This window comes from Pogoniulus pusillus, chromosome 41 (assembly GCF_015220805.1).
Source record: "Pogoniulus pusillus isolate bPogPus1 chromosome 41, bPogPus1.pri, whole genome shotgun sequence".
NCBI lineage: Eukaryota > Metazoa > Chordata > Aves > Piciformes > Lybiidae > Pogoniulus > Pogoniulus pusillus.
Genome location: NC_087304.1, coordinates 5,653,938 through 5,681,126, shown reverse-complemented (window position 1 = coordinate 5,681,126; position 27,189 = coordinate 5,653,938). Strand labels below are relative to the sequence as shown.

The following is a 27,189-nucleotide window of genomic DNA, read 5'->3' as shown; positions in this document are numbered from 1 at the left end:
GGCTTTGTTACTTGAGGCAAATCTGCTTTCCAAAGCTGGAAACATCTCAGATCGTGTTTCAAGAGGAGGAGGAGGAGGAGAGGCTGGGACGATGTTTTGCAGCTTCCCCCCCCCTCCCCGAAGTCTCCTTATCCCCCAGTTTCCCAGGTTTCCTTAGGCAGCTTCTCTCCTCTCCCTGCCTCAGAGTGACACAGGTAAAGCTGGAACGGGCAGCTTTGGAGTGATGGATGTCACATGCGTCTTCATCACCCTCCGTTAATGATTGACGTGGGCCCTGGAGCAGGACAGCCTGGAACCCAGAGATTAATTCGCTTCAGCATGTGCTTGGGCTGGGGAGAAAACAGCCCTGCTTAACCCTTTGCTCTCGGAGGTGTCTGGATGCGCAGGGATGCAAGGCACAGGGCAGAGGATGCCTCCTGCTAAGAGATGCTCAGCGGGGTCCAGCCGCTCCCTGCCCCCCTCCTTCATCGGCAGCCACGCACTTGTGCCTGGTAGTGGCAGCGCTTGGAAAAGCCCCAAAGGACGAGGGCGTTTGAAATGCATGCCAGGATGGAGAGGAGAGTGCTGTAAACAGCCCTTCTGTTTGTAACCAGCGGAGAAACCAAACAAGCCCCCAGCTTCGGGACGCTCGGGGAGCTCCCCCTGAACCCGCATCCAAGCAAAACAGGTTGCGGCTGCTGGAATCACCGTGAGGGATTTTACCTTTCAGCTCCCTCCCCAAACACTGGCCTGGGGCGTGGGAGCGCACAGGCCAGGAGAGGGCAACCCCCGCCCCGCCCAAGCTCTGTCCCATCCCTGTGCCGTGAGTCATAGAAGCATGGAACGGTTGAGGCTGGAAGAGACTTTTTAGATCAAGTCAAATCGCTGACCTGGAGCTCACAACCCCAGCACTGCTGCTGAGCCACTGCCACTGAACCACAACCCTCAGCACCACATCCAGGCAGCTCCTAAACCCCTCCAGGGATGGGGACTCCACCACCTCCTTGGGCAGCCTGTGCCAGTGCCAGAGAACCCTTGATGGGAAGAAATTTTACCTAATATCTGACCTGAGCCTCCCCTGGCACAACTTGAGGCTGTTTCCTCTTGTCCTGTCACTTGCTGCATGTGAGAAGAGACCAACCCCAGCCTGGTTCCAGTCTCCTTTCAGAGAGGGCAATGAGGTCTCCTCTCAGCCTCCCCATCTGAGGACTGAACAACCCCAGCCCCCTCAGCTGCTCCTCACAGGGCCCTTCACCAGCCTGGCTTCCCTTCTCTAGACCTGCTCTGGCACCTGAGTGTCTTTGTCAGAGGGAGGGGCCCAAAACTGAACTCAGTATTTGAGGTGCAAAGTCAAATAATTTCTCTCCCCTCACCCCCCACCTTTGCACAGCCTCCCCAGCATGGGGGGTGGGGTGGGTCAGTAGGGTTGGGATAGGGTGGGGGATGGATTAGGGTCACCGGATCGACAAGCTTCAGATTTACCCTCCCAGGACCCAAGGAAGCAGTTTGCCTGGGCTGTGGAAGCAGCTGGACCGTGGTGTTTCCAAACCATCCCCTTTCCAGCTTCTCAACTTGCATGCTTGAATGAAGAGCCTTGCACTCAGTGGAGCTGAGTTCCTGGCACCCTCAGACAATGTGAATTTCCCTGGGCACTTATACCAGCAGTTGGCACAAAGAGGGAACTTATCCTGGCAGGAGTCTGTCCTGGAATGAACACGAGATGAGGAGGGAAACTGAGTGGGGGGAAAAAAAAGACTGGCAGCAAATCAGCAAGAGCTGAGCCAAAGCTGTAGTAGACATCGAGGTTCTCCAGCACCTTCACCACTCTCCTGGGACCAAACCACAGGTCCCCACCCAACGCTGGGTCCTGCTTTTGAAATCCACATGTCCCTAAGGCAATCCACACTCAGGAGTTTGGGGAGGGGAGGATCAAGCAGCGCCTCCCCCACCTCTTGAACACTGCAGCGCCAGAGAGCATCCACCTGCAGCCCTGCACCGTGCCAGGGACATCTCGCCAAGGACAACCTCCCCAGCACAGGGCTGGGGGACGCCGCCCAGGAGCCCTTAAGAGCACCCCCAAGCAGCTGACAGAACGGTCCCTGGCGCTGCCTTCGATCTGTGCTCTGGCTCCTGTTTGCACTTACCGGCTCTGAGTGGGTTTTAATTATTGATGCCTCTTTTAGCTTTTATCTGGGGCTGGCTGCAGCCAGGAAGGCTTCGGCGTTGCTGCATTAGTGATGAATTGGGAAGGAGGCCCTGCTCCAGCAGGCTGCAAAGCACTCCTGGCTTGCAAGGCTGTGCCATTGTTTCAAGCAAAGCTGAGCTGAAAAATGAGGAGGGTGGGAGCAGGAGAGGGGCGGAGGTGGGGGTGGGGGGGGGGAGGGAGTGGGATGGATGTGGTGGAAGCGATTCCTGCTGCTGCCACAGAGGCGACAGGGGAAGGAGCTGAAGGGGATGGACTGAGAGGCAAACGGGTGTGGAAACCTCCTTTCACAGGTTGCCCACTGATGTGGTCGAGGCCCCCAACCCCTGGAGACATTCAAGGTCAAGCTTAATGGGGCTCTGAGCAACCTGATCTAGTTGGAGATGTCCCTGCTGACTGCAGAGGGGGAGGGGGTTTGGACAAGATGACCTTCGAAGGGCCCTTCTGACTCCATCCATTCTGTGATTCACCCAGAACGAAGCTGGCACCTGCTCACCTCGTCGAGCTGCCTTAGGACCCCTCCAGTGACAGGCAGGTGGGAGGGGAGCAGAGCTGTGGGCAGCACAGGTTTGCCCTGGCAGCAAGGAGTCGATGTCCCAGCCAGGCTGATGCTGTGCTGCTCTGTGCTCAGGGCAGGAGACCCTGACAGGGTCCTGCCGCTGCCCTCCACACTCTCCACCCACTGCAGCCAGAGCCCTTCGGGCAGCAGCACAGTGGCTGGCACTAGGTTGCTCTCCACTTCCCTTTAACCAGCCAGGGCTTGGCCAATTTTATTCCACGGATTCCTAGGCTCAGGAAAGCTGTTTCTGAGCCTGCCTGTGTCACTCTCCCACTTTTGGAGTCATAGAATCAGGCAGGGTTGGAAGGGACCACAAGGAGCAGGCAGTGCCAACCCCTGCCATGCCCAGGGACACCCTACCCTAGAGCAGGCTGCACACAGCCTCAGCCAGCCTGGCCTCAAACACCTCCAGCCATGGGGCCTCAACCACCTCCCTGGGCAACCCATTCCAGCCTCTCACCACTCTCCTGCTCAACAACTTCCTCCCCACCTCCAAGCTGACTCTCCCCACCTCCAGCTTTGCTCCATTCCCCCCAGTCCTGGCACTGCCTGACAGCCTCAAAAGTCCCTCCCCAGCTTTCTTGTAGCCCCCTTCAGATGCTGGAAGGCCACAAGAAGGTCCCCTGGGAGCCTTCTCCTCTCCACACTGCACAGCCCCAGCGGCCTCAGCCTCTGCTCCCAGCAGAGCAGCTCCAGCCCTCTGCTCATCCTTGTGGCCCTTCTCTGGACACCTTCCAGCACCTCCACATCCCTCTTGTCCCAGGGGCTCCAGAACTGGGTGCGGTACTCCAGGTGGGGTCTCAGCAGTGTGGAGCAGAGGGGCAGGATCACTTCCCTCGCCCTGCTGCCCACTCTGCTCCTGCTGCAGCCCAGGCTCTGGCTGCTCTCTGGGCTGCCACTGGCAACTCATGTTGAGCTTCTCAATACGAGGCAGAAGCAAACGCAGTGGCTGCAAACAGAGCCAGGCTGGAAGCACAGGAAACCAGATGGGACCCAGAGAAACACTTTGGGTGCAAAGCCAACATGCTTCAGGAATGGGTCACAGGGGAAGCAGGGACGAAGCACCAGGTTCTGGTTAGGATATGTTGGGAGCTGCAGGAGATTTGCAGAGCCCAAAAGGTGTCTCCATGCTTCCCAGTGGCTTACCCTCCTGCAGGGAGCAAGGATGTACCCACAGCTCAGCCAGGAGCATCTACCTGGCCCCAGCCTGCTGGCAGCCGATGATGCTCAGCCAGCAGCCCTGGGGTTTGTTCGACCCTTTGCCCACTGAACTGAGGCTGCTAATTAGCTCTAACAACAGGAACGTCTGTTCCTCTGAAACCGCCAGCCTGGAAACACCCCAGACCGATTTTCTCCTAAATCCTCCTCCCTTTGCACATCCATCAGGAATAACATCCACTTACCCTGCTCCCTACCCCCAGGGCTGAGCTTGAACCAGTGACCCCGAGGTGAAAGCGCTTGAAAAGCTCCAGCCCAGCCCCTTCCCCCCCCCCTCGCAGCCAGCTCCCTGCTCCCAGCGGGGTTTGCAGCAGCACTTTCAGAGCTGAGATGGTTTTAGCAACTGTCGCATGGCAGCAGCCGCAGCCCGGAGCTGGGATGGTCTCTCTCACATCCTAAACTCAGCTGCGGGGAGGCTCAGAGCAGCCAGCAACACCCTGGGCTCAGGCAGATCATAGAATCGTAGAATCACAGAGTCAAGCAGGTTGGCAGAGAGCTCCAAGCTCAGCCAGCCCAGCCTAGCACCCAGCCCTGGCCAATCACCAGGCCATGGCACTAAGTGCCCCAGCCAGGCTTGGCTTCAACACCTCCAGGCACAGCAACTCCACCACCTCCCTGGGCAGCCCATTCCAATGCCAATCACTCTCTCTGGTAAGAGCTTCCTCCACCCATCCAGCTTGAACCTGTCCCTGGCTGCCTGGCAGCAGAGCCCAACCCCACCTGGCTACAGCCTCCCTGCAGGCAGCTGCAGGCAGCAATCAGCTCTGCCCTGAGCCTCCTCTGCTGCAGGCTGCACCCCCCCAGCTCCCTCAGCCTCTCCTCCCAGGGCTGTGCTCCAGGCCCCTCCCCAGCCTTGCTGCCCTTCTCTCAACACCTTCCAGCACCTCAGCATCTCTCTTGAATTGCTGATCCCATCAGCAGCGTTTCTGCTGCCCCCTGCCCTACAGACCCCAGGGGGTCACAGGTGTGAGATTTGTCTGCCCAGGGTTCTGGGTTCCCCAAGGGTGCCAAGACCCCAGGATCTCAAGGAGAGACTTTAGAGTGGCCTTAAGAGTACCTGAAGGGGGTACAAGAAAGCTAGGGAGGAACTTTTGACAAGGGCTAAGGTCAGTGGCAATGGCTTAGAGCTGGAAGAGGAGAGATTGAGATTGGAGATGAGGAAGAAATTCTTGATAGTGAGGGTGAGGAGACACTGGCACAGGTTGCCCATGGAGGCTGTGGATGCCTCCTGCCTGGAGGTGTTCAGTGCCAGGCTGGAGGAGTCCTTTGTGCAACCTGGGCTGGTGGGAGGTGTCCCTCCCCTTGGCAGGGGGCTTGGAACTGGATGATCCTTAAGGTCCCTTCCAACCCAGCCCATTCCACAGTCCTATGATACGATTCTCTGCTCAGGCCAGCCCCTGCCCTGGCCTGCCCCTGCTCTCACCTCCGTGCCCTGGATCTGGCCCACAGCAGCCAAGCAGCCAGCCGTGGTGAGTGCTTCCAAAGCACAGGCTGTGGCTGCAACAGGAGCACTGAGCCCTGCAGGAGGCACCCAGTTTGGCAGGGGACAGGGCTGAGACTCCCTCAGGCAGCCCTGCAAGCTTCCCAGCCAAGCAGCCAGAGTTCACAGGTGACCACCAGAGCTCTGCTCCTCTGCAGGCTCCCTGTTCCCTTGCAGGGGCAGCCAGGGACACAGCAAAGGTCCTCCAACACAGCCTCCTTCCCAGGGGAAGGAAAATTTTCTCACTCCAGGTGGCCTGGAAGCTAGAGAGAAGATAGTATCAGGGCTCCGAAGGCAGAGGACAGCTCCTATTGTTGAGAGCAAATTCCATCACAGCAACCTCAGCCCCGAGGCAGCACGGGCTGGATTTTCCAGAGGGGCTGAGTGCCACAGGAGCAGCTTCCCCTCTGCACCCACGGGGAAGAATGAATGATGCAGACACAGAGCAGCTCTGCAGCAGCCCACAGGGACCATTCCCGGGTGTTTCCAAACCACATCACTCCTGGCTTCAGCAGGGAGCCAACAGCCCTCGGTGCCACTTTGCTGCAAACCTCTCCTTAGTTTTCAGAGAGCTTCCAGAGCTACCTGCTTTTGCCTTCTCTTGTTTGTTTTGGCTCTGCCCAGACATTGCTCCTTGCCCTGGCTCCAGCAAAAGCTCCACCGTGGGCACACAGCTCCCAAAGGATGCCTGTGGGAGGGATGGCATCCCGCAGTGGGATGTAGGCAACAAAGATGGTCCCAGTTCTGCCAGAAGCTGTGCAGACAAGAGCAGGAGAGAGGCCAGAAGCAGAGATGACAATTTTAACCCCCCTCCCTTCCTCCTGACTCATAGAGGAACTTCCAAAGATGTGCATATCCAGAGTGAGGCAGGGACTGCTCTGGGACACTCACAGCAGCTCTCCCAGAGCTCTCTCCACAGCAAGATGAGGAATCATAGAATCAGTGAGGGTTGGAAGGGACCACAAGGAGCAGCCAGTGCCAACCTCCCTGCCATGGCCAAGGACACCCTACCCTAGAGCAGGCTGCACACAGCCTCAGCCAGCCTGGCCTCAAACACCTCCAACCATGGGGCCTCAACCACCTCCCTGAGCAGCCCCTGCCAGGCTCTCACCACTCTCCTGCTCAACAACTTCCTCCTCACCTCCAGCCTCACTCTCCCCACCTCCACCTTTGCTCCATCCCACCCCCACTCCTGGCACTCCCTCACAGCCTCAAAAGTCCCTCCCCAGATTTTTTGTAGCCCCCTTCAGACGCTGCAAGGCCACAAGAAGGTCACCTGGGAGCCTCCTCTGCTCCAGCCTGCACAGCCCCAACTCTTTCAGTCTGTGCTCACAGCAGAGCTGCTGCAGCCCTCTCAGCATCCTCCTGGCCCTGCTCTGGACACTCTCCAGCATCTCCACATCCCTCTTGTCCCAGGGGCTCCAGAACTGGCTGCAGCACTCCAGATTGAATCTCACCAGAGAGAAGCAGAGGAGGAAACCAGAGCAGAATCCATGGCAAACCACCAAAACTACCTGTTCTTCTCTAGTGACCAGTGAGGGGTTTAGGAGGGCAGGAGAGGGAAAGGAAGCACTTTAAAAGCCCCCCCCCAAAGGTGCCACAAAAGCAGGCAGCAAGTCAGGCTTTTAACCAACCTTCTTATTTCTTTATTTGAAAGGCACAGCTTGTACGTCCTCGATACAGCATTTTTCAGTTCCTCTTATTATAGGTCAAGTGATTAACACAAAAAGCAAACCAAGATCTTTCTAAAGGACTATATACAAACACCAGATGATTATTTTATTCCTCTCTCTCTCTTTTTTTGTTCCATTTTTGTTTTTTTAGAAGACAACGCTAGAGCACGGAGATAAGGACAGAGAAAGCTGCTGTATCCTCTACACTGGGGGGACAGGGATGCATGGAAGGGACCAGGAAAGGCTCTGGGGTCTGCCTGCTCCCCACCCCTGCCCAGGCTTCACCCCCCCTCCCCCAAAAGCCAGGTTGCTATGCCAAAGGGGAGCGGGTGGCAGAGGCTCCCCCACTCCAGCCCCAAGCCAAGAAGGAGCCCTGGCGGCTGGAGTGCGTTGTCCTGCCACGGTGCTAGGGGACTGGGCAAGAATAGATACATGCAGAAGAGCAAGGTGCCAGCCTGGTATTAGTGCAGGAGGGGCAAAGAAGGGCCAGGGTGATGCCACGAGATCAAGAGCGCTTGGGGAAGGAGGGAGGAGATGGATTCAGGGCAGGGATCCCAGCAGGGGGTTGTGCAGAGACCGTTAGGACCCAGGGGGAGGCTTTAAATACCAAGGAGGAGCAGCGGGCAGAGGGCAGCCCCATGGCACTGAGGAGCTGGGACAGGCGGGGGGCAAGCGGCCCCAGAGCCACCCGGGGCTAGGCTGTGGCTCGGCTCGGGAGCAGGTGCAGGGACAGGGAAGCCAGGGCTGGGCACGGGGAGAGCACAATCGGCCACACGGTCACTGCTATGGCATCGCTGCGCAGCAGCCCGCCCGGGCTCGGGGAGGGGGGAGGGTGGCAGTGTGGGGAGGGGATCCCCCAGGCACTGCTGCCCGTGGGAACAGGCCTGGCAAGCTGCCACCAAACACCAGCCCCCGCGGTTCTGCTGCGCAGCGACTAGAGAGAGATACTGCATCTTGCATTAACCCACATCCCCCCCACCAACCCCCAGCGGGCGCCCTCCCCTCCCCCCGCCCCCAGCCCCTCCCTGGCCGCTTTAATCCGATTTCTCCCCGTCGTCATCTTGGTGGGCATCCCCATCGTGGCCGTTCTTGTCCTCCTTGGAGAGGTGAGCCTGAGAGCCCAAGGCCGAGAGGGAAAGGAGCCCTGTGCCAGCGCTGACAGCGGGCAGGGACGGGGGCTGGAGGCCCACGGGGAGCGGAGTCAGAGGCAGGGCGAGGGCTTGGAGCTGCGACAGTTGGTGAGCTTGAAGCTGCTGCTGTAGAGAACGATGGACAGACAGGGAGACACGAGAGGGGCAGTGTCATTTTGGGTGTACTTTGGACCCCCAACCCAAAGGCCTGGGGCTGCCCTCGCAGGTTGTGCCAGCGGCCAAGGTTTTACACCAGAGACTTCAAGGTCCCTGCAAGCATCACAGCCTCGGGTCGTGGAGGGGAAGAGATTGGAGTCTTCAAAAGGAGACTCAATGGAGCGTTCCCCAGCACCACACACAGCCCCAGGCCCACGGGACAGCTGGTCTCAGGCTCTAGCATGCTCCAAAGGTTGCAGTTAAAGCCCTCCTGACCTTGCCCACGAGCAGATGGTGTTTTCGTGGCAAGGAGCTGCTGTAGTTCCTGCTCCAGACCAAAGCTCCTCTCCTTGCACCCTGCTGGGACGGAGCAGGAATGCTGCAACCCCATGCCCAGACAAGTCTGGGCAAAACCAGTCCCGTGCCAGCAGGAGCAACCCAGAGGTCAGCTTCAGCCCAGGAGAGCTGCTCCCAGGACTCAAAGGCACAAGCCCAGGCCGTGGCTGTCCTGCCCAGCTCTGTTTCCAAGGCCAGAGGCAGAGCTTCCCACCCCTCCCAACCCAAACTACAGCTGCCTCACGTACACGGATGATGGAGTTCAGTTCTGGCGCCGTGACCTGCTTGGCTCGTTCAATGGCTCCCAGGACTTGCTGCTGATGCTGAACAGAGGAATTCAGAGTCACTTTGGGTAGCACAGGGAGCAGAGTGCCAGCTGCCAGCACTGCAATGCCAGGGCCCAGACACAGGCTGGTTAAAGCCCACAGCAGGAGACACCTGTGTGCTGCCATTGGCACTTGTGACAATGACCTTACCCCACAGCAGCAGGGAGAGAGGCACAACTGCCTCCTTCCTCACCAAAGGGTTAAGTCCCCTCTTACTCCCTTCCTTGTCCCAACTCTGCACAGAGCCCCAAGGTGGATTCCTTGCCTTCCCCCTGCCCAAAGCCAGACCCTTTCCCAAACAAACCCTCAATAAAAGCAGAAGCTCTTTAGGAAGCTTCCCATTCCTTGGGACACATCCCAGGCCCCAACTGCTGCAGCAGCTGGGAGATGCTGCTGCGGAAGAGCCCAACACAGCTGTTCCAGACACAGGCAGGAAAAAGCAGCTGGGCCACATATTTAAGAGCAAGAAAGGACAACTTTACTTGCTCTGAGGCAGCAGAAGGTCTTTGCAGAGCAGGCCTGTCCACTGCACTCCAGCAAGTGCCTACTCCTTACCACCAGGGTTGGGGAAGGGGTTGCACTAAGGTGCTCGTGGCTTAGTTATTAGGCAGCTCTGGTCTGCTCAGCAAACCACTTTGTCTTCCCCAAGAACAGGTGGGTGGGGAAAAAAAGCAACACACAGAGCTTGTCCTCCAACCCCCACAGCTAACCCAGCCCAAAAACCCACCACCTCCCTCCCACAGCTGGCCCAGGGCCACGAGAAGAGCCACAGAGTTCAGCTTCTGTGTTGGGAGATGGACTCGAGGTGCTTCATCCTCCTCCTGCCTCAGGCAGCAACTCCCAAGCCCTCCCAATTAACTTCTCAAGGGAGTGGGAGGAGCAAATCAGCTACATTAATTAATGAGGCAGAGGAAGCAGATCTCAAGGAGGAGCCATATGGAGGTATTTTTTTAACTGCCCCCCTCCCTCGGTTAGTTGCCTGTGCAGAAGTGGCCAATGACTCAGGAACCACAGGCAGAAGAGCTCAGCTTTGTCCACAGCTGCCAAGGAAGGGGCTGAGTGAGCACATTCACCCCCACACAGCCCCTGGGGCTGCTGCTCAGGGGCCAGGAGCAAGCTTGAGGCTCCTCAAAGCAGAGGTGAGAGGCTGCCTGTGGGGGAAGGCTGCAGTGCCTCACTGCCCCCTGCACCCCCAATGCTTCCCCTGAGCCAGAGCTCAGACCAAGCCCTGGTGAGGCCTCAGCTGGAGCACTGTGTCCAGTTCTGGGCTCCCTGGTTCAAGTAGGACAGGAACTTGCTGGAGAGGGCACAGCAAAGGGCTGCAAAGCTGCTGTGGGGACTGAAACACCTCCCTTGTGAGGAACAACTGACTGAGAGAGCTGGAAAAAACAAGTCTGGGAAAGAGAAACCTGAGGGGATCTCATCACTGCTGACCCAGAGCTAAAGGGTGGGTGCCAGCAGGATGGGAGCAGTCCCTTCTCAGCAGTGCCCAGTGACAGGACAGGGGCTAACAGGCACCAACTTGAACACAGGAAGTTCCATCTAAACAGGAGGAGGAACTTCTGTCGTTTAAGGGTGATGGAGCCCTGGAACAGGCTGCCCAGAGAGGTGTTGGAGCCTCCATCTCTGGAGGCACTCAAACCCTCTTTGGATGTGTTCCTGTGTGACCTCCTCTAGGTGAACCTGCCTTGGAGGAGGGATTTGCTCTCCAGGGGTCCCTATCGACCTCTGCCATTCTGTGACTCTTTGACTCACCTCTTGTGAAAGGTAGGGCAGAACCTGTGCACAGATCCCATTTAGCCTCTTGACGATTTCAGCCTGAAAGGTGTGAAGAATGCAGAGCAAAGGCATCAGCTGGCTCAGGGCTGACCACCCTCAGCACCAGCTGCCCCCTCCCCAGGCATGGCCCAAGTTCCCAAATGCACCTAGGCAAACCCCCCCCCCCCCACGTTAAAAGATGCTGGCAGTGTCCTGGGGTCACCACACTGATGAAATAAATCAGTGCTGCTGACTGCAAAGATAAGTTCTCAGTGTTCCCTTCCCTCTCTGGGTCCCTGATACTCATGCACAGAACTGGGAGCAATCACAAAGGAAACTCAGGACAGACCCAGATGGAGATGTGCTGAATTACATTTGCCATGCAGCCACAGAGGGGCAAACCTGCTGCCTCTGCCCAGCCTCCTGCTCAGCCCCTTCAGACTCCCCCTCAGCCCCTTGAGACTCCCCCTACCCACAGGCAAGCATTTGCCCTCTGCCAGCCTGCCCTGTGGCCCAGATGCAGGATTGGAGCCATTCAGAGACTGAGAAGCTTCTTCCCTGTGAGGGTGGTGAGACAGCAGAGAGGCTGTGGATGCTCCAGCCCTGGAGGTGTTCAAGGCCAGGTCGGTGAAGCCTTTGAGCAACCAGGGCTAGTGGGAGGTGTCCCTGCTCATGGCAGGGGGCTGGAATTAGAGGATCTTTAGGGCTCCTTCCAAGCCAAAGCAGTCTGTGATTCCCCAGCCTCACACAAGCAGGTGGCACATTTTGGGTGGGTCAGTGCTCTCCCAACAGCAAATCACCTTCCAATGGAGTCAAACAGAGCCAAGGGGTTTAAGCACCAAGTAAAACTAACCAAGGGAGCTCCACCAGCACCAGAGGGGAGCAGACTACACTGGGAGACAGCTCATGGGGCAGCAGTGGTGGCTCAGATCCTGCACCAAGATGCCAGTTTTCCCAGCAAAGCCAGTCTCCTGGGCTCACCAACAAGGGTGATGGGATGGGAGTCACCAGGTGCCTTTGTGAGGAGCAGAACTGTGCTAAGAAGGCTTTTAACTGAGCCACAACAGAGGTGACTTTGTGACTGGCAGCTGAAGCCAGATAGTCAGGCTCAGAGGAGGCTCACAGTGTTAATAGCACAGGTAATTAGCCACTGGGGATAATTAACAACTTAACCACCAGTGAGGGTAATGAACAAACTTATCCAGGCTGCAGCACAGCCTCCATCACAAGGAGGCTTTCTTAGGTCTGTCCATCAGGTTACCTAATCACAGCCCAGCAGTTCTGGCCTGACTGCAGCAAGAGCCTGGGGGAAGCCAGAAGTGTTTTGTCACATTAGGGTGACCACAACAAAGCCTTCCTGGGCACCAGGGAAGCTGACAGGGCCAGGAACCCACCCAGAGCCTGGAAGGAGGGTGGGGGGGACCTGGGATTATCAGTTGCCCTCCACCCTGGGTTTGCATCTGCTGACTAGCTCCGAGGTGAAGCTCCAGACTCTGCACTGTCTTTATCGAGTACTTAAATACCTGTTCAGGCCCTGGGGAGAACCAGAGTGGCCACAGCCTGAGGTGGGAGCCCTCAGTCCAGAACCACGTTCCTGAGGGGTGTGTCTGCGTGTGGGGTCCCTGCCTTTCAAAGGCAGCTCTGACATTTCACAGGCTCATGGCATTTGTAGTTCCTGAAATACCACCGAAGTGACAAAAGAGGGCAAAGCAGAGCACACAACCCACCCTGCTCAGGAATTAGAGCACTTGGAAATGCCTTCGACCCTACCTGTTTGTGCATTTCAATATTCAGCCCGTAGGACATCTCATAGTACTGCAGAGTGGGAGAGAAAAGCACAAAAGACACTTTAATGCCAAGTCTCCACCAGGTAAAGCAGCTCCACAGAGCTTTCCTAACAAGGTCTTCTGCAAAGGTTGGAAGGATACAGAGGGGAGCAGCCCTAGGAGACAAAGCCAGCAGGAGGCAAACAGTGACCCACTCTGGGTCTAAAGAGGAAGACACTTTAATGCCAAGTCTCCACCAGGCAAAGCAGCTCCATAGGTTTTCTACCAAGGTCTTCTGCAAAGGCTGGGGGCAGAGAGGAGAGAGCAGCCCTAGGAGACAAAGCCAGCAGGAGGCAACCAGACAGAGACCCACTCCAGGTCTAAAGCAGAAGCACTGAGTCCAGGCACTGCCTGCCCGTCCTGCCTCAGCCTCACGCTGCTGCAGATGGAGACCTGGGGATTTGCCAGCTGGGCCCCATGCAACCCCCCCTCACAGCCACCTTTCAGCAGTCTGCATCAAGGTGAGAGTGAGTGATGCTGCTTTGAACCTGGAAAAAGGCTCAGGGCTCCACAGACTTCCATTACCTACAGCCTGACCCCTGCCAGCTTTGCCTGCCCAATATCCTGGAGCCCACGTGGCTGCCTCAGCAGCAAATGGAAGAGATCACAACTGGGCTTCATCTAGCAAAGAACACATCCAGCTGCACACAGCTCCAGCTGTTTGGGGAGAAGCTATGTGGAAAAAAAACAACCCCACAACCCAACCCAAACCACCAAACCCTCACAGAGAAACCACCCAGAAAATCCCTGCACAGCAGCAACAGGCAGCTACAGAGCAATCTATTGGCAGGAGAAGCTAATTCCTGACCTCTGGAAGAAGCTGTTTTAAGGCTTGATATTTGAGAGCTCAGAAATCCCCTCCTGCAGCTTGCAGGCTGCAATCCTGATTCTTCCAAAGAGGAAAGAAAAATCCACATCTGTGCTCAGTTAATGCAAGGAGAAGACCTCTGAGGTTCGGGTACCGATGCCACACGGCTGAGGAGCACCCAGCTCCCCATTGCCATGATCTCAAGCCTGCTTCTACCACCACTGCTGGGCAGCTTGCAGGCTGCAATCCTCATCCTTCCAAAGGGAAAGAAAAGGAAAATTCCACATCTGTGCTCAGTTAATGCAAGGAGAAGATCTCTGGTACCGACTGAGAAGCACCCAGCTTGCTATCGCCATGAATCTCAGCCTGCTCTACCACGGCTGCTGGCTCTCTCCAGGCTTCTTTGCATTCAGAAGGCTGTGCAGGAAGCAGAAGCCCGACCCCCAGGCTGCTTAATTGTGACTTCTTTAGAAAGAAAGAAAAAAAAAATGAGAGCAGCTGCAGCAGCACTGCACATCCACAGAAACCCTCCTCTGTGCTCCCTGTGCCTCGCTGCGGTGGGGAGCGATGACAGAGCTCTGTGTGACTTCCAGCTCAGCCACGCAGATGAGGCAGGAGCTGCTGTGCCTGCAGAGCCAGGGGTGCTGCACAACCAGCAACAGCTCTTCCCCTCTGCTGATGGAACCAGAATCAATTCTGGAGACTGTCAGCATCAAGGGGAAAAAAAGAAAAACATCAAACCCACACAACAAACCACCAAACCCAACAAAAACAGCCAAGAGATCTCAGCCACACCTGGGGATGAGAAGCTGCAAGCTGGCTGCAAGGCTCGGGAAGCAATCACTGCCCAGGGAGAAGAGGGAAGCCTTCCCCCACCACCACATCAGCAAAGCAGTCACCTCCTTGTCCCCCCAGCCCCAAGGCTCCAAAGCCTTGGAGTCTAAACACACCAGACAGTGGAAGAGGGTGGAGGGGGCAGCTCCCTTATTTCTGGTTTTCAAGTCCTATCTCTGCTCTGAAGAGTGGCTGTGTTCATTTCTACATCTTATCTCTCCGTGCCAGGGCAGGTGCAGCAGCTGGCAAGAAGGCTCCAGCTCATCTTTATGGAAGGTATCACAACCTAACTGTTATCTCCTTGATAGGAAAAAGGAAGACAACACAGCCCTGCCTGGCATTCCTCCCCTCTGCTACAAGGGCTCCTCCAGGCACGGGAAGAGAGAGGCATCACCTGGCAAGGCAAACCATCAGGCTGCCTCCAAGAACATGGCTGTTTCCTGGCAGGCTTCTCAGCTGAGCTACAGCTAAGCCTGCTGCTCACATGTGGCACCGCTCCTCACTCCTGCACCAGGCTCTGCCCACTTTCTGCTGGGACACACAGGCTGGCAAGATGTGGCAGCACTCAGCAGCAGGGTTTTGCGAGGCTGCAGGAGTCACAGGAAGGTGCAGAGGGTTCAGCTCTTGCCTAGCAGCTGCTTTCTGCTTCCACTCCCACCAGGCTTGGGGCACTTTTGCAGCTCCACCACCTCCCAGAGCACAGCTTTGTCTTTCACCGGCCATGGCTTTCCCCAAGTCCCCAGATGCCAGCACACCAGCACCTTGCAGCTCTTTCTTGGGTGCATAAGAGCTGTCCCTTCCACCAGGGCACAGAGCTAGGTCAAGCAGCCAGGCAGTGGCACATCCAAGGGCCCCATCCCCACCCACTCAGCAGTCAGCCCTGGGCCCTCCAGCTCTCTGTGCCCAGCGATTCTCTGCTGCTTCCTCAAGCTGCTGCACGCAGACAACACAAACCAGTGAAAAAAGCAAAGCCAACAGCAGCCTTTGCCCAGAGACCTGCTGCTCCACGGGGCAAAGGCTCCTTTGCCAGGCACAACCCAGTGGGCACCTGCTCGCTGGAGTCCCCACCATGCCACCCACATGGCTCTGGGCTGCCAGGGCCCATCCTTACCATGACGTAGTGACGCTGCATCTCCGATTTCTCACTGGCTAGTTTGTCACATTCCAACTTCAAGCTGAAAAGCCAGAAAACAGTAAGAAAACCACAAACAGGAGGTGAGAGAATTCACAGGGCAGCTGCTTCCTGCGCAGCTCTGTCCTGGTTTCTCAGCACCACTGTCCAGACTCAGAGGAGTGGCTGGAGCTGGGCCACGCCGGCGCTGGCACAGCGGTGCCCACAGCAGAGCCCAATCCCACCTCCCCAGCTGGAGCCCCACCAACGTGCATTCCAGAGAAGCAGCACAAGGCCATCCTCCAGCTGGACACTGACCTGGCAAAGCCTTCTGGTGGGAAGCAGAAAGCCAAGCAGAAGCAGAGCTGGCTGCCCAGGGAGGGGTTTGCCTTTCCCCTCAATTGATTGCTGGCAGCCAGGGCCAGCCTCTAGCACGGACCTTTCCTGCAGCTCTCAAGAGATGCTCCAACACAACTTCAAAACCAAAGCCAGATCCATTTCTGGATGGGGTGTGTGTGGGGGAGGCCCAAGTGCAGCACATCCCTTTTGTTTTTTCCTCTCTTTCCCCTCAGTTCTTCACACCCTTCAGAGAAAGTGCTGCTGCTCCCCGTGTTTTATGAGACTGCAGCTCACCAGCCCAGCAACCCCAGCCAGCATGTGCTGTGGTTTTATGTTTCAAACGAGAAACAGCTTCACCTACATAAAACCTGCTTCTTTTAGAGCAGATTAAGTCCAGGGGGTGGAGAGGAGAGGGGGGAGTTGGTGGGGGGGTATAGCCTCCCTTCCAGCAGGCATGTTTCCTAGGCTGCCCTCCTCACTTGCTGGCACTACCCAGACACAGGGACACCGAGCAATGGCCATTTCCCAGCAGCTTTCTGCCTGCTCCTGCCAGCTCCGCACCGCTGCCCCCCGGCGAGCCCAGGCTGGAGGCGGGGGGGGGGGGTAAAGGCAGGCAGGGAAGTTGCACCCGCACGGCACCGAGGCACACCTGGCACCTCGCAGCCTGCTAGGCTGCAGCAGAGGGCATCACCCAGCCGATTTAACCCCAAAGCTTCGCTTTCATTTCACAGGCAGGCAGACGAAGAACACCAGGAGCCAGGCTGCGGGTCAGCAGATGCATCTCCACACGCACCCACCCAAGAGGGGAGGCTCTGGGATTCAAGTGCTCCCCGCAGCAGTGGCCGGCCAAGAATGGCAGCCAGCAGGAACAACCAAGGAAAACTCCCAGCAAGAGGCAGGAGGCCCTGGCAAGGCTCCGCACGACGCTGGCCAAGCAGCGCTCAGAGGAAAGACCTTGGCTGGAGGGAGAAGATGAATGCTCTGCTCGCTGGGCTCCCAAGGGGACGCCACTAATCCTGTGCCTTAGGTCGTCCTCTGGCTAAAGGAGACCAACGTTAAGTGACCGGCTCCGTTCCTCGGTGCTCCCGGCCGGGCAACGAAGCAGCAAGGAAGAAGCAGCAGAGCGATTCCGCCGTGCCGTGCCGTGCCGCCACCGGGCAGCCCAGCAGCGGCTGCGGGCAGACCCGGCCGGCCCCCGGGGACACCTACCTGTGGTATTGGGCCTGCAGGAGCTGGAACTCGTCCTTGATGCGGTCGCAGGAGTCAGAGGTCGTGAACTTGAGCTGCTGCGGCAGGTGAGAGGAGCCCTAGGACAGGAGAAGGCAGCGCTGGGCGCTGGACGGGCGCTTCGCCCCAGCTCCGGCCGCCCCGGGACGCCTCACCCCGGGGCTCAGCCCCCGCCAGGGAGCCCGGGCTCGGCCAGCTGGAGGCCCAACAAGCTCAGGCCCAGGACGCGCCCAAGGTCATCCGTGGGGCCCTTCCCCGGGAGCTGCCTCCGGCCCCCACCGCCCCTCGGTAGCGGCCAGGGCGCTTCGGCCGCCGCAGGGCCCGGCCGGGGCGCGGAGATCTCCGCCCTCCCGCTGCCGGCGGCGGGAGGCGCTCGGGCACCTCGGCCCCTCCAGCGCCGCCACACGGAGGCCGAGCGGCCCCCCGCGCCGAGCCACCCGCGGCCCCCCGCCGGCCCCCGGTGCCGTGCCCAGCCCCGCCCGCGCCGTACCGAGTGCCGGCTTTGTGGAAACATCATGTCAGGCTGCGGCTCGGTCCCCGCACGGAGCGGCCCGGTGGTGCTGGTGCTGGTGGTGCCGCCGCCTAGCTCCCCAGCCCGCCGCGGCTCCCCGCACCGCCGCCTTTGTCCGCACCGGGCCCGGCCGCCCCGGCCCCGCGGCCGCCCCGCCTCGGCCGCGCCGTTCGCCCCGCTCCGCTCCCGCCGCCCCGCCGCCGGCGCCTATTGTCTAATGGCGGCTGCGGCTCCGGCTCCGTCCTGCGGCTGCTCGGCACCACCTGCCGCCGCCGCCTCCCCGGGCCGGGCGGGCCCACGGCCGCCCCCGCCCCCGCCGGTCCCCGCCCCCGCCGCGCAGTGCCGCCGGCCGCGGGCACCGTCTGCGGGCGGTGCGGGAGCTGGGGGCGGTTCGAGCTGTGTCCGGTGCGCCAGCCCGGGGGCCGTCCGGCTCCCCTCGGCGGGGACCTTACATCAGCATTCCGCTCCTCACGACCAGGTCCCTGCGCCCCCGTCCCCACCGAGCCCCTACCGGAGCCACCCAGCTCCTGCTGGTGCTGCGGCCTGTTGCTGGGAGCTCTACCGACCCAGGGCTCCTCCCGTCCGCCGGTGCCGAAGAGAGGTCCCGGGCTCAACGCCTGCCACAGCTGGCTCCGGGGCCGAGCTAACACCGCCTGAGCCACCGCCGCAGCAGCTCCTTGCTGAGGCCGCTGTGGTCGGAGGCTTCTGGCCTCGGCTCAGCTGCATGGAGGGGGTAGAGGTCCCTGCAGCATTGCATCGTTATCCGCTGGGGTTAGAGGGAAGTGCAGGGGCAGAGAATCGTTACGGTTGGAGCAGACCTCGCCGACCGTCAGGCCCAACCCTCAGCACCTCCCTGGCCGCCAAACCTTGCCCCAGAGTGCCACTTTGGCTCGGCTTTGTGGAGCACCCCCACTGGCTCCCTGGGCAGCCTGCTCCAGAGCCTGACCACTCCTGCAGCCGAGGAGTTCTCCCCAATATCTAAGCTTCCCCAGGTGCAGCTTGAGGGCTACTGCCTCTTGTCCTGGAGGGTTTGGGGTTAGTAAAGTCACTGCTCCGGTTTCTTACCGGTTCTTAAGTCTGAAGTGGCCTCGGGGGATCTGCAGTGTGCAGGGAGCACGGTCAGGTGTGGCTTGGTTTGGGTGTCCTGCACAGCGTTTGTCTGCAGGGGTTGGGTTGGGTTGGGTTGATTTCAGCGCTGCCTTTGCTGAGCACCAGAGGAGGCTGTGTCTGGCTCCAAACACAGGCTCAAGCAGGTTGGGAGAGACCTCCAAGCTCATCCAGTCCAACCTATCCCTCATCCCTATCATCTGCAGGCTTACTGCTGCTGGACTCTGGTCCAGGTCAGCAACAAAGGCACTGAACAGGACTGCGCCCAGCACTGATCCCTGGGGGACACAGCTCCTCCCCAGCCTTCTTGCAGGTCTCCTTCAGGTACTGGGAGGCCACTCTGAGGTTTCCCCACAGCCTTCTCTTCTCCAGGCTGAACATCCCCCAACTCTCTCAGCCTGTGTGCATGGGAGAGATGCTCCAACCCTCTGATCATCTCATGGCCTCTTCTGGACCCACTCCAACAGTTCAGTGCCCTTCTCTTGGTGAGAACTCCAGGGCTGGATACTGCATTCCAGCCTCAGCAGAGCAGGCAGACAGAGCCACCTCCCTGGACGTGCTGGCCAAGCTGCCTAGGATACGATTTGCCTTCTTGCCTCGGTTTCAGATGCTGCTCTGCTTCTGTCTTTGAGAAATCAGTTCATTTTCTGATTAAAAATAGCCCCCAGACGTCATGGCTCCAGCAATGCAGGCAGGGCTGTTGTGCTGTTTGTTTTTAAAGAGAACAATGCAGCAGCTGAGTTATTGTGACACCTCCTGTGTGTTGTGCAGCAGCTTTTTCACTTCCACCTCTCTGGAGTGGTGAAAACTGTGACAAGCTTCACACCAAGGATTATTAATAGTGCAGGCAAGCCTCGAGGTCCCTGCAGAATAAGGGTTGGAAAGGAAGGTAGCCACTCTTCACCCAGCTGGTCAGGGTCCTGCTCCTGCTCACAGTGCCTTGTTTTTGCATGCAGAGAAATATAACCACCAAAACTTGGGTTTGCACAGAATGCCAGGGGCTGGAAGGGACCTCCAAAGCTCATTCAGTCCAATCCTCCCTGCCAGAGCAGCATCTCCTGCACCAGATCACACAGGAACACATCCAGGTGGGTTTTGAGTACATCCAGAGAGGGAGACTCCACAACCCACCCTGGGCAGCCTGTTCCAGTGCTCTGTCACCCTCACAGTGAAGAAATTCCTCCTCATGATTAAAAGAAGCTTCCTCTGCCTCAGCTTCCACCATTGCCCCTTGGCCTGGCACTGGGCATCACCCAGCAGAGCCTGGCTGCAGCCTCCTGCCACTCACCTGCACATCTTTAGAGCCATTGCTGAGGTCACCTCTCAGTCTCCTCTGCTCCCAGCAGCACAGCCCCAGCTCCCTCAGGCTCTCCTCCTAACGGAGCTGTTCCTTTCCCTTCAGCATCTTTGTGGCTCTGGGCTGGACCCTCTCAAGCAGTTCTGTGTCCCTCTCGAACTGAGAGGCCCAGAACTGGACACAGTACTGCAGATGCAGCCTCAGCAGGGCAGAGCAGAGGGGCAGGAGAACCTCTCTCGACCTACTAACCACAGCCCTTCTAATCCACCCCAGAATGGCATTGCCCCTCCTGGCCACGAGTGCACATTGCTGGCTCATGCTCAGCCTCCCCTCAGCTGGGACACCCCAGGTGGTGCCACACTGGCAGTGTGCCTGAGGGGTGCCCAGCCAGCCTCATCTCCACTCTCCTTCCCATGGCAGGATGCTGCTCCCATTAGCCCTACTCAAGGCCTCTCCAGAGGAATTGGGAGGGTGGCTCAGCAGCCCTGACAGACTCCTACAGCAAACCTCCCTGCTGGCAAGGGGCTCCAGACCCCTTCCCCCTTGGAAAAGGGAACCCTGAAGACATTGTAACAGAGATGTTCTCTTCCCTTCATCATCTTTGTGGCTCTGTGCTGGACTCTCTCAAGCAGTTCTATGTCCCTCTTGAACTGGACACAGTTCTGCAGTTGGCACAAGGGCAGTGAGCTGCAGTTGGTGAACTGCTGTGTGCAGGAGACCAGCCTAGGTCACTGCTGCCCCATGCGAAGCTGAGGCCTCCCTCTCTGCTAAGCTTCTGTGTGAGGCACTGCAACAAGCCTGGAGCATCTTTTTGATCCCTGCCAGGCTTGTCACTGTGCTGCCATGGGTGGGGAGAAGGAAGGGGCAATGAGATGCAGAGGGGTTGTGCCTCACCAGTCCCCTCAGGTAAGATGAGGAGGGCAGCCAAAGGTTCATTCCTTACCCAGTGGTGCCTGGCATTCAGCACACCCTCTTTTATGAGACACTCAGGAGTGCCTGCATGCCTGCCAAGCCAGTTGGCATCTCTGCTCACCCCTTTGTTGCTCATCTAGATATTAAAATTTCTTCCTGAACTGGAGTGGAACTTTTGTTTTGCTTTGGTTTGGTTTGTTTTGCTTTGCTTTGGTTTAAGTGAAGGTAAAGCAGCAAAGTTGCCACACAGTGACCTGAAACAAGAGGTGCTCCTAGCCTTTGACACCGTCTGCCACAAGCAGCTCCTGGCACAGCTGGCAGCTCCTGGCTTGGGCAGAGTCACTCTGGTGTGGGTCAACAACTGGCTGGAGGGCTGGGCCCAGGGAGTGATGGTGAATGGTGCCACAGCAGCTGGCACCGGTGGTGTGCCCCAGGGATCAGTGCTGGGCACAGTCCTGGTCAATCTCTTTATTGATGATCTGGAGCAGGAGATTGAGTCCAGCAGCAGTGAGTTTGCAGATGACACCAAGCTAGGAGCAGTGTGGAGCTGCTGGAGGGGAGGAGAGCCCTGCAGAGGGACCTGGCCAGGCTGGATGGGTGGGCAGAGGCCAAGGGGATGAGACTGAACAAGGCCAAGGGCAGGTTCTGCACTTTGGCCACAACAACCCCAAGCAACTCCAGGCTGGGGCCAGAGTGGCTGAGAGCAGCCAGGCAGAGAGGGCCCTGGGGGTGCTGGCAGAGAGGAGCTCTAACCCTAACAAGGCCAAGTGCAGCCAACAGCTCCACAGCTGCTCCTCCTCTGGACTCTCACAGAGGGTGGGGGGGAAGATGCTGACATTGCTCCCACTCTCCATGGCAGGTCCCTAGGGACATCCTCACTCACCAGGTCGCTGCCCACCAGTGCTGGAGCTTGGTTGCCCAGGGACCAGGGGTTTATATTTAGCATTGCTAATGGAACCTTTGGCTGTCCCAGTCCCCAGCCCCCTGCAGGAAAGGTTCATGCAGGGATGTCCTAATGAGACCAGAGCAACTTCCTATTCGTTCCTAAAAGGAGCAGTCTAACAAAGCTGCCAAAAATAAATCTGTGTAATGAAGAGCCTTTGTAAATTATTCAGATACTCCATCCCACTCCAGCACTGGTTCAAGGAGAGAGGCTGCACAGACATTCTCTTCTCTGAAGCTCTGGACACAAGGTGAAAGTCATGCCCTCGTTGCAATGGAAATGTAGGCTCCAAGGTTCTGCTTTTACCCTAAGAGTTTTGTCTCTTTTACCTGGAGTTAAAGAGGTGGGGGGGGGGGGGGGGGGGGGGGGGGAAAGGCAGAGCAGCAATTCAGGCCCTGAGACCAGGGAGATTTTGGTTTTCCCCTTCCCACTCCTGCCTCAGGACTGCTCAAGCCCCAACAGCTAAAGCTGAGCGCATGCACAAGTGCTGTGCAGGATGGAGACTGAGAAATGACACAGGACCACAGAATGCCAGGGGCTGGAAGGGACCTCCAAAGCTTATCCAGTCCAACCCCCCCTGCCAGAGCAGATCACACAGAATCACAGAATAGAATCATAGACTCAGTCAGGGTTGGGAGGGACCACAAGGAGCAGCCAGTGCCAACCCCCCTGCCATGCCCAGGGACACCCTACCCTAGAGCAGGCTGCACACAGCCTCAGCCAGCCTGGCCTGAAACACCTCCAGCCATGTGTCAGGGGAAGTCTAGGCTGGAGGTCAGGAGGAAGTTGTTGTCAGAGAGAGTGATTGGCACTGGAATGGGCTGCCCAGGGAGGTGGTGGAGGCACTGTGCCTGGAGGTGTTGAAGCCAAGCCTGGCTGGGCACTTAGTGCCATGGTCTGGTGAGTGCACAGGGCTGGGTGCTAGGTTGGGCTGGAGGAGCTTGGAGCTCTCTTCCAGCCTGGCTGATTCAATGATTTCTATGATTCCAAGGATCACCTGATACTAGGGAGAAGGTGTCCCTGGGCATGGCAGGGGGGTTGGAACTGCCTGCTCCTTGTGGTCCCTTCCAGCCCTGACTGATTCTATACCCCCAAAAAAACTAAACCCCACAACTTTCAAGCCCCTCCCAAGTGTCTCTGTAGCCTCACACCTGCTCCCCTCCTTTTTCAAATCCCTTTCCAGGCTTCCTGCCCCACCTGCCACAGCAGCAGCAATTTCCCTCATGCAGCCTGGGGAGGGGTTGGCATCAATTAGACACTTACCCTTAGCTCTCATCAGCGCTAATGAGAGGCCAGGACCATTGGGATAGGGCTGGGGGATAGGTTGGACTGGATGAGCTTGGAGGTCTCTTCCAACCTGCTTGATTCTGTGATTCTATGATTCTATGTCCCTGCTGACTGCAGGAGGGTTGGACAAAATGACCTTGAGGGATCCCTTCCAACTTGATGCACTGCTGGCACCTGAGCACCAGGTTCCCACCTTGCTGGGCTGCCTGGCACTCCCTCACCTACCCCATCCCTGTCCCTCTGCCCCTGCCACACAGGCACCACTGCTGCCAGCTTTGCTCTGAGCCTTCACAGCTTGGGTAGAGGCAGATCTCCAGCTGAGGGTCTGGGGGACAGGTCTGCCCCTGTGGCACTTGCAGTGCATCCCACCACGAGCCCTGACCAGCTCAGCAGGGCAGGCCAGAGGGGTTGGGGCAGCAGTGGTGACAGGGGTGTGGTGGGGAGGGGGAGAGGCTGGGGCATCCCTGGCTGCATCCAGGCCAGCTCCTGTGGGACTCGAGGCCACTCTGCCTCTTATCATCCTTTTATCACAGGGATTATTGGCTTTTGATATTAAACTTTCTCCAGATAGCATAACACAATCTCCAGACGCCTGGCACAGGCTTGGCAGCCCTGCAGTGATTTATAGGCAATCTGTCTGTGCTCTCCCTGTTCCCTCCTCTCCCTCACCACCTCCCAGCTCTGTGCCACTACCCTCTCCCCCGGCAGCCATGCAAATCTCCTTGCTGCAGGGAAGAGTTGGAACGAGCAGTGGGGGCTGTGGGGGGTCCCCCTGCCACAGGCTGGATGGCAGTGCCACCCCTGCTGTGGCCAGCAACTGTCTTGCCCACCCTGCAGGCTGCTGGGCACAGGGCTTTTGGGTCCTGCCACCCCACAGGCTGCTGGGCACAGGGCTTTTGGGTCCTGCCACCCCACAGGCTGCTGGGCACAGGGCTTTTGGGTCCTGCCATCCCACAGGCTGCTGGGCACAGGGCTTTTGAGTCCTGCCACCTCCAGGTAGGTGACCTGTGTAGGGAAGGTCCTTATGACACCAGTGGTGACATCAGTGCTGTGACCATGAAGTCAGGTGGCTGCATCCCATGGTCTGCATTTAGAACCTGAGGATCATGGAACTGTTGAGGTTGGAAGAGACCTTTGGGCTCACCCAGAGCTCAGACTCCCCTGCTAAGGCACTGCCATTAAACCCTCATCACCTTTTAACCCCCTTCAGGGACGGTGACTCCACCACCTCCCTGGGCAGCCTGTGGCAGTGCTTCAGAACCTTTGATGGGAAGACATTTTTCCTAATATCCAACCTGAACCTCCCCTGGCACAACCTGAGGCTCTTTCCTCTTGTCCTGTCACTTGTTGCCTGTGAGAACAGACCAACCCCAGCCTGGCTCCAACCTGCTTCCAGGAAGTTTGTAGAGAGCAGTGAGGTCTCCTCTCAGCCTTCTCTTCTGAAGACTAAGCAACCCCAGCTCCTTCAGCTGTCCCTCACAAGACTTGTGTGCAAGGCCCTTCACCAGCCTGGTTTCCCTTCTCTGAACCTGCTTCAGCACCTCATAGAATCATAGAACCAGGCAGGTTAGAAGAGAGCTCCAAACTCATCCAGTCCAATCTATCCCCCAGCCCTATCCAATCAACCAGACCATGGCACTAAATGCCCCAGCCAGGCTTTGCTTGAACACCTCCAGGGATGGTGACTCCACCACCTCCCTGGGCAGCCCATTCCAATGTCCTTCTTCTAGTGAGGTGCTCAACATTGAGCCTCAGCAGGGCAAGAATAAAGGGGGGGGGGGGGGAAATTCCCACCCCAGCAGAGGGGTCAGACCCAAATCTCAGCAGCTCAGGACCAGTGCTGACTGGGGCAGCTTTGTGTGGTCTTCATTTTGATCTTCAAAGATCAACTGAAGATAAATGAGAACCTGCCCTATGGCTGTGCCCTGCCAAGGATGCCCTGTGGGCAGAAAGAGCTTTTCTCCAAGGAAAAGCCTTGGTCTGGGCAGGCTTTTTACTGCTGGCAAAACATTTCCACCCTCTCTGATCCTGTTTTAGCAGTGACTGGGAATAATTGGGTTCCATCCCTCATGGTGGCTGCTTCTCCCCCTCCTTCTGCCGTGCCCTGTGTTTTTATTGCAGACCCATTAGGGGTAATTATCATCCTTTTTACCAGCCAGAGTGCAAGGAACAGTTCACACTCCTTGCAGGAAGCAGGAAAGGGATTTTGCAGCTGAGGCGTGAGGAGGAAGCACATGGCAAAGATGCCTGCAATTGCCTGCTCCAGCTCCAGAGGAGGGCTCAGCTCCGGGTGGTGCCTGCGAGGCACTTGGTAGGAGATAAACAGGAAGCCTGAAGCTATAACATGGTCAGGAGAGCCAGGGGAATCCAGTGAGCCTTTGACCATGCCGAGCCTCCTGGGCCAATTAGCTTCCAGAAGCAGCATTTGAATCCCTTCTGCATAGGAAAAAAAACAAGCCTGAGCCTGCCCGTGGGAGCCATCAGCAGGAGCTGCAGTGGGCAAAGGAGGAGCTTCTAGAGCAGCCCTACTGTGTGCCATGGGCATGGCAAGGACTCAGACCTTTCTCCTACTCCCCTTGCTTGGACAGAAGGGAGTAATGAGATAGCAATTTAAAGGTCCAAGGGATCATCCAGGCTTTCCTCCTGCCTGAAGGGAGGCAAATAATCTCTCCTGACCCCCCTCCATCACAATCCCCCTGCTCCTCTGTGCAGGATCAGTGCTCACCTAGCGCATGGGAGCTCCATCAAAGCTTTCCTGAGCTTCAGGGAGGGAAGACAGATGACTACACCCTTAAGTGTCTTCCTGTGCTCAGCTAGTTCAGCAGCACTGCATTCCAGGTAGGAAGAACATTTCTTCCTGACCTCAATTTATGACAAAACACCCAAGCATGAGGCTGGATTGATTGCAGGAGGAGATTGTGTCTTAGTAACTCATGCGAATGCTGCAGCGGCAGCAGCTGTGCTAATTCATCATTCCTTTATTTATGAAATCTGTGTGCAGGTTGAGTGCAATTAAATGATGTTCTTTGGGATCCTAGGGGATGAAAGGATCAGGGTAGATGTAGGTTTGTTATCCTGATTTACCGTGGGCCCAGCCTACCTCCAGCAGCCGCGGCAAGAGCAGATGTGAAACGCCAGGTCTGAGGAGCTGGGATGCAGAATTTGCTGCCACAGGCTGTGTTTGTCACTGTGTTTGATCTGGGTGCCTTCCTCCCCCCTCTTCTTCCTTTCCCTCTTTGCAGGGAGCTCAAGGCTCCTCCTGGCATCTTCCTGTGACAGGCGATTGAAGAGCTTAAAAGCAAAACCCACCCCACGTAATGTGGGGGGAGGGTGAAAGGTTTGGCACCTGCTGTGCCAGGGTGGCACTTGGCAGGCTCAGGGTTTGGAATCAGAGCATCATAGAATCAGGCAGGGTTGGAAGGGACCACAAGGAGCAGCCAGTTCCAACCCCCCTGCCATGCCCAGGGACACCCTACCCTAGAGCAGGCTGCACACAGCCTCAGCCAGCCTGGCCTCAAACACCTCCAGCCATGGGGCCTCAACCACCTCCCTGGGCAACCCCTGCCAGGCTCTCACCACTCTCCTGCTCAACAACTTCCTCCTCACCTCCGACCTGACTCTCCCCACCTCCAGCTCTGCTCCGTTCCCCCCATTCCTGCCACTCCCTCACAGCCTCAAAAGTCCCTCCCCAGCTTTTTTGGAGCCCCCTTCAGACCCTGGCAGGCCACAAGAAGGTCCCCTGGGAGCCTCCTCTGCTCCAGCCTGCACAGCCCCAACTCTTTCAGTCTGTGCTCACAGCAGAGCTGCTGCAGCCTCTGAGCATCCTCCTGGCCCTGCTCTGGACACTCTCCAGCGTCTCCACAGCCCTCTTGTCCCAGGGGCTGCAGAGCTGGATGCAGGACTCCAGGTGGGGTCTCAGCAGAGCAGAGCAGAGCAGAATCCCCTCCCTGGCCCTGCTGACCACACTTCTGCTGCTGCAGCCCAGGCTCTGCTTGGCTCTCTGGGCTGCAAGTGCACAGACCTTATGCATCTCTAGCAGGTGCTGCCAGGGGGTGGGGGGGGGTTGTGGAGTCTCCTTCTCTCGATGCATTCCTGTGTGACCTGGTCCAGGAGATCCTGCTCTAGCAGGGGGCTTGGACTGGGTGATCTTTTGAGGCCCCTTCCAGCCC

General features: G+C 57.9%; 1 protein-coding gene across 2 annotated transcripts; it reads right to left on the bottom strand.

The window, feature by feature from the left end:
* Positions 1-7,062: 7,062 nt before the first annotated feature.
* On the bottom strand, positions 7,063-17,757 carry TLE5 (TLE family member 5, transcriptional modulator). 2 transcript variants are annotated; one of them, XM_064175321.1, is made up of 7 exons: positions 17,454-17,757; positions 16,946-17,043; positions 15,398-15,461; positions 12,589-12,633; positions 10,816-10,878; positions 8,983-9,057; positions 7,063-8,365 (listed from the first exon to the last, which is right to left on the bottom strand). In XM_064175321.1, the coding sequence occupies exons 1-7, from the start codon at positions 17,478-17,480 to the stop codon at positions 8,147-8,149; spliced, it is 591 nt and encodes a 196-aa protein (XP_064031391.1). In that variant the 5' UTR covers positions 17,481-17,757; the 3' UTR covers positions 7,063-8,146. The 2 variants fall into 2 exon arrangements, with proteins under 2 accessions (XP_064031391.1, XP_064031390.1); XM_064175320.1 differs by having other exon boundaries at positions 7,063-8,368; positions 17,454-17,751.
* Between the last annotated feature and the right edge of the window lie 9,432 nt (positions 17,758-27,189).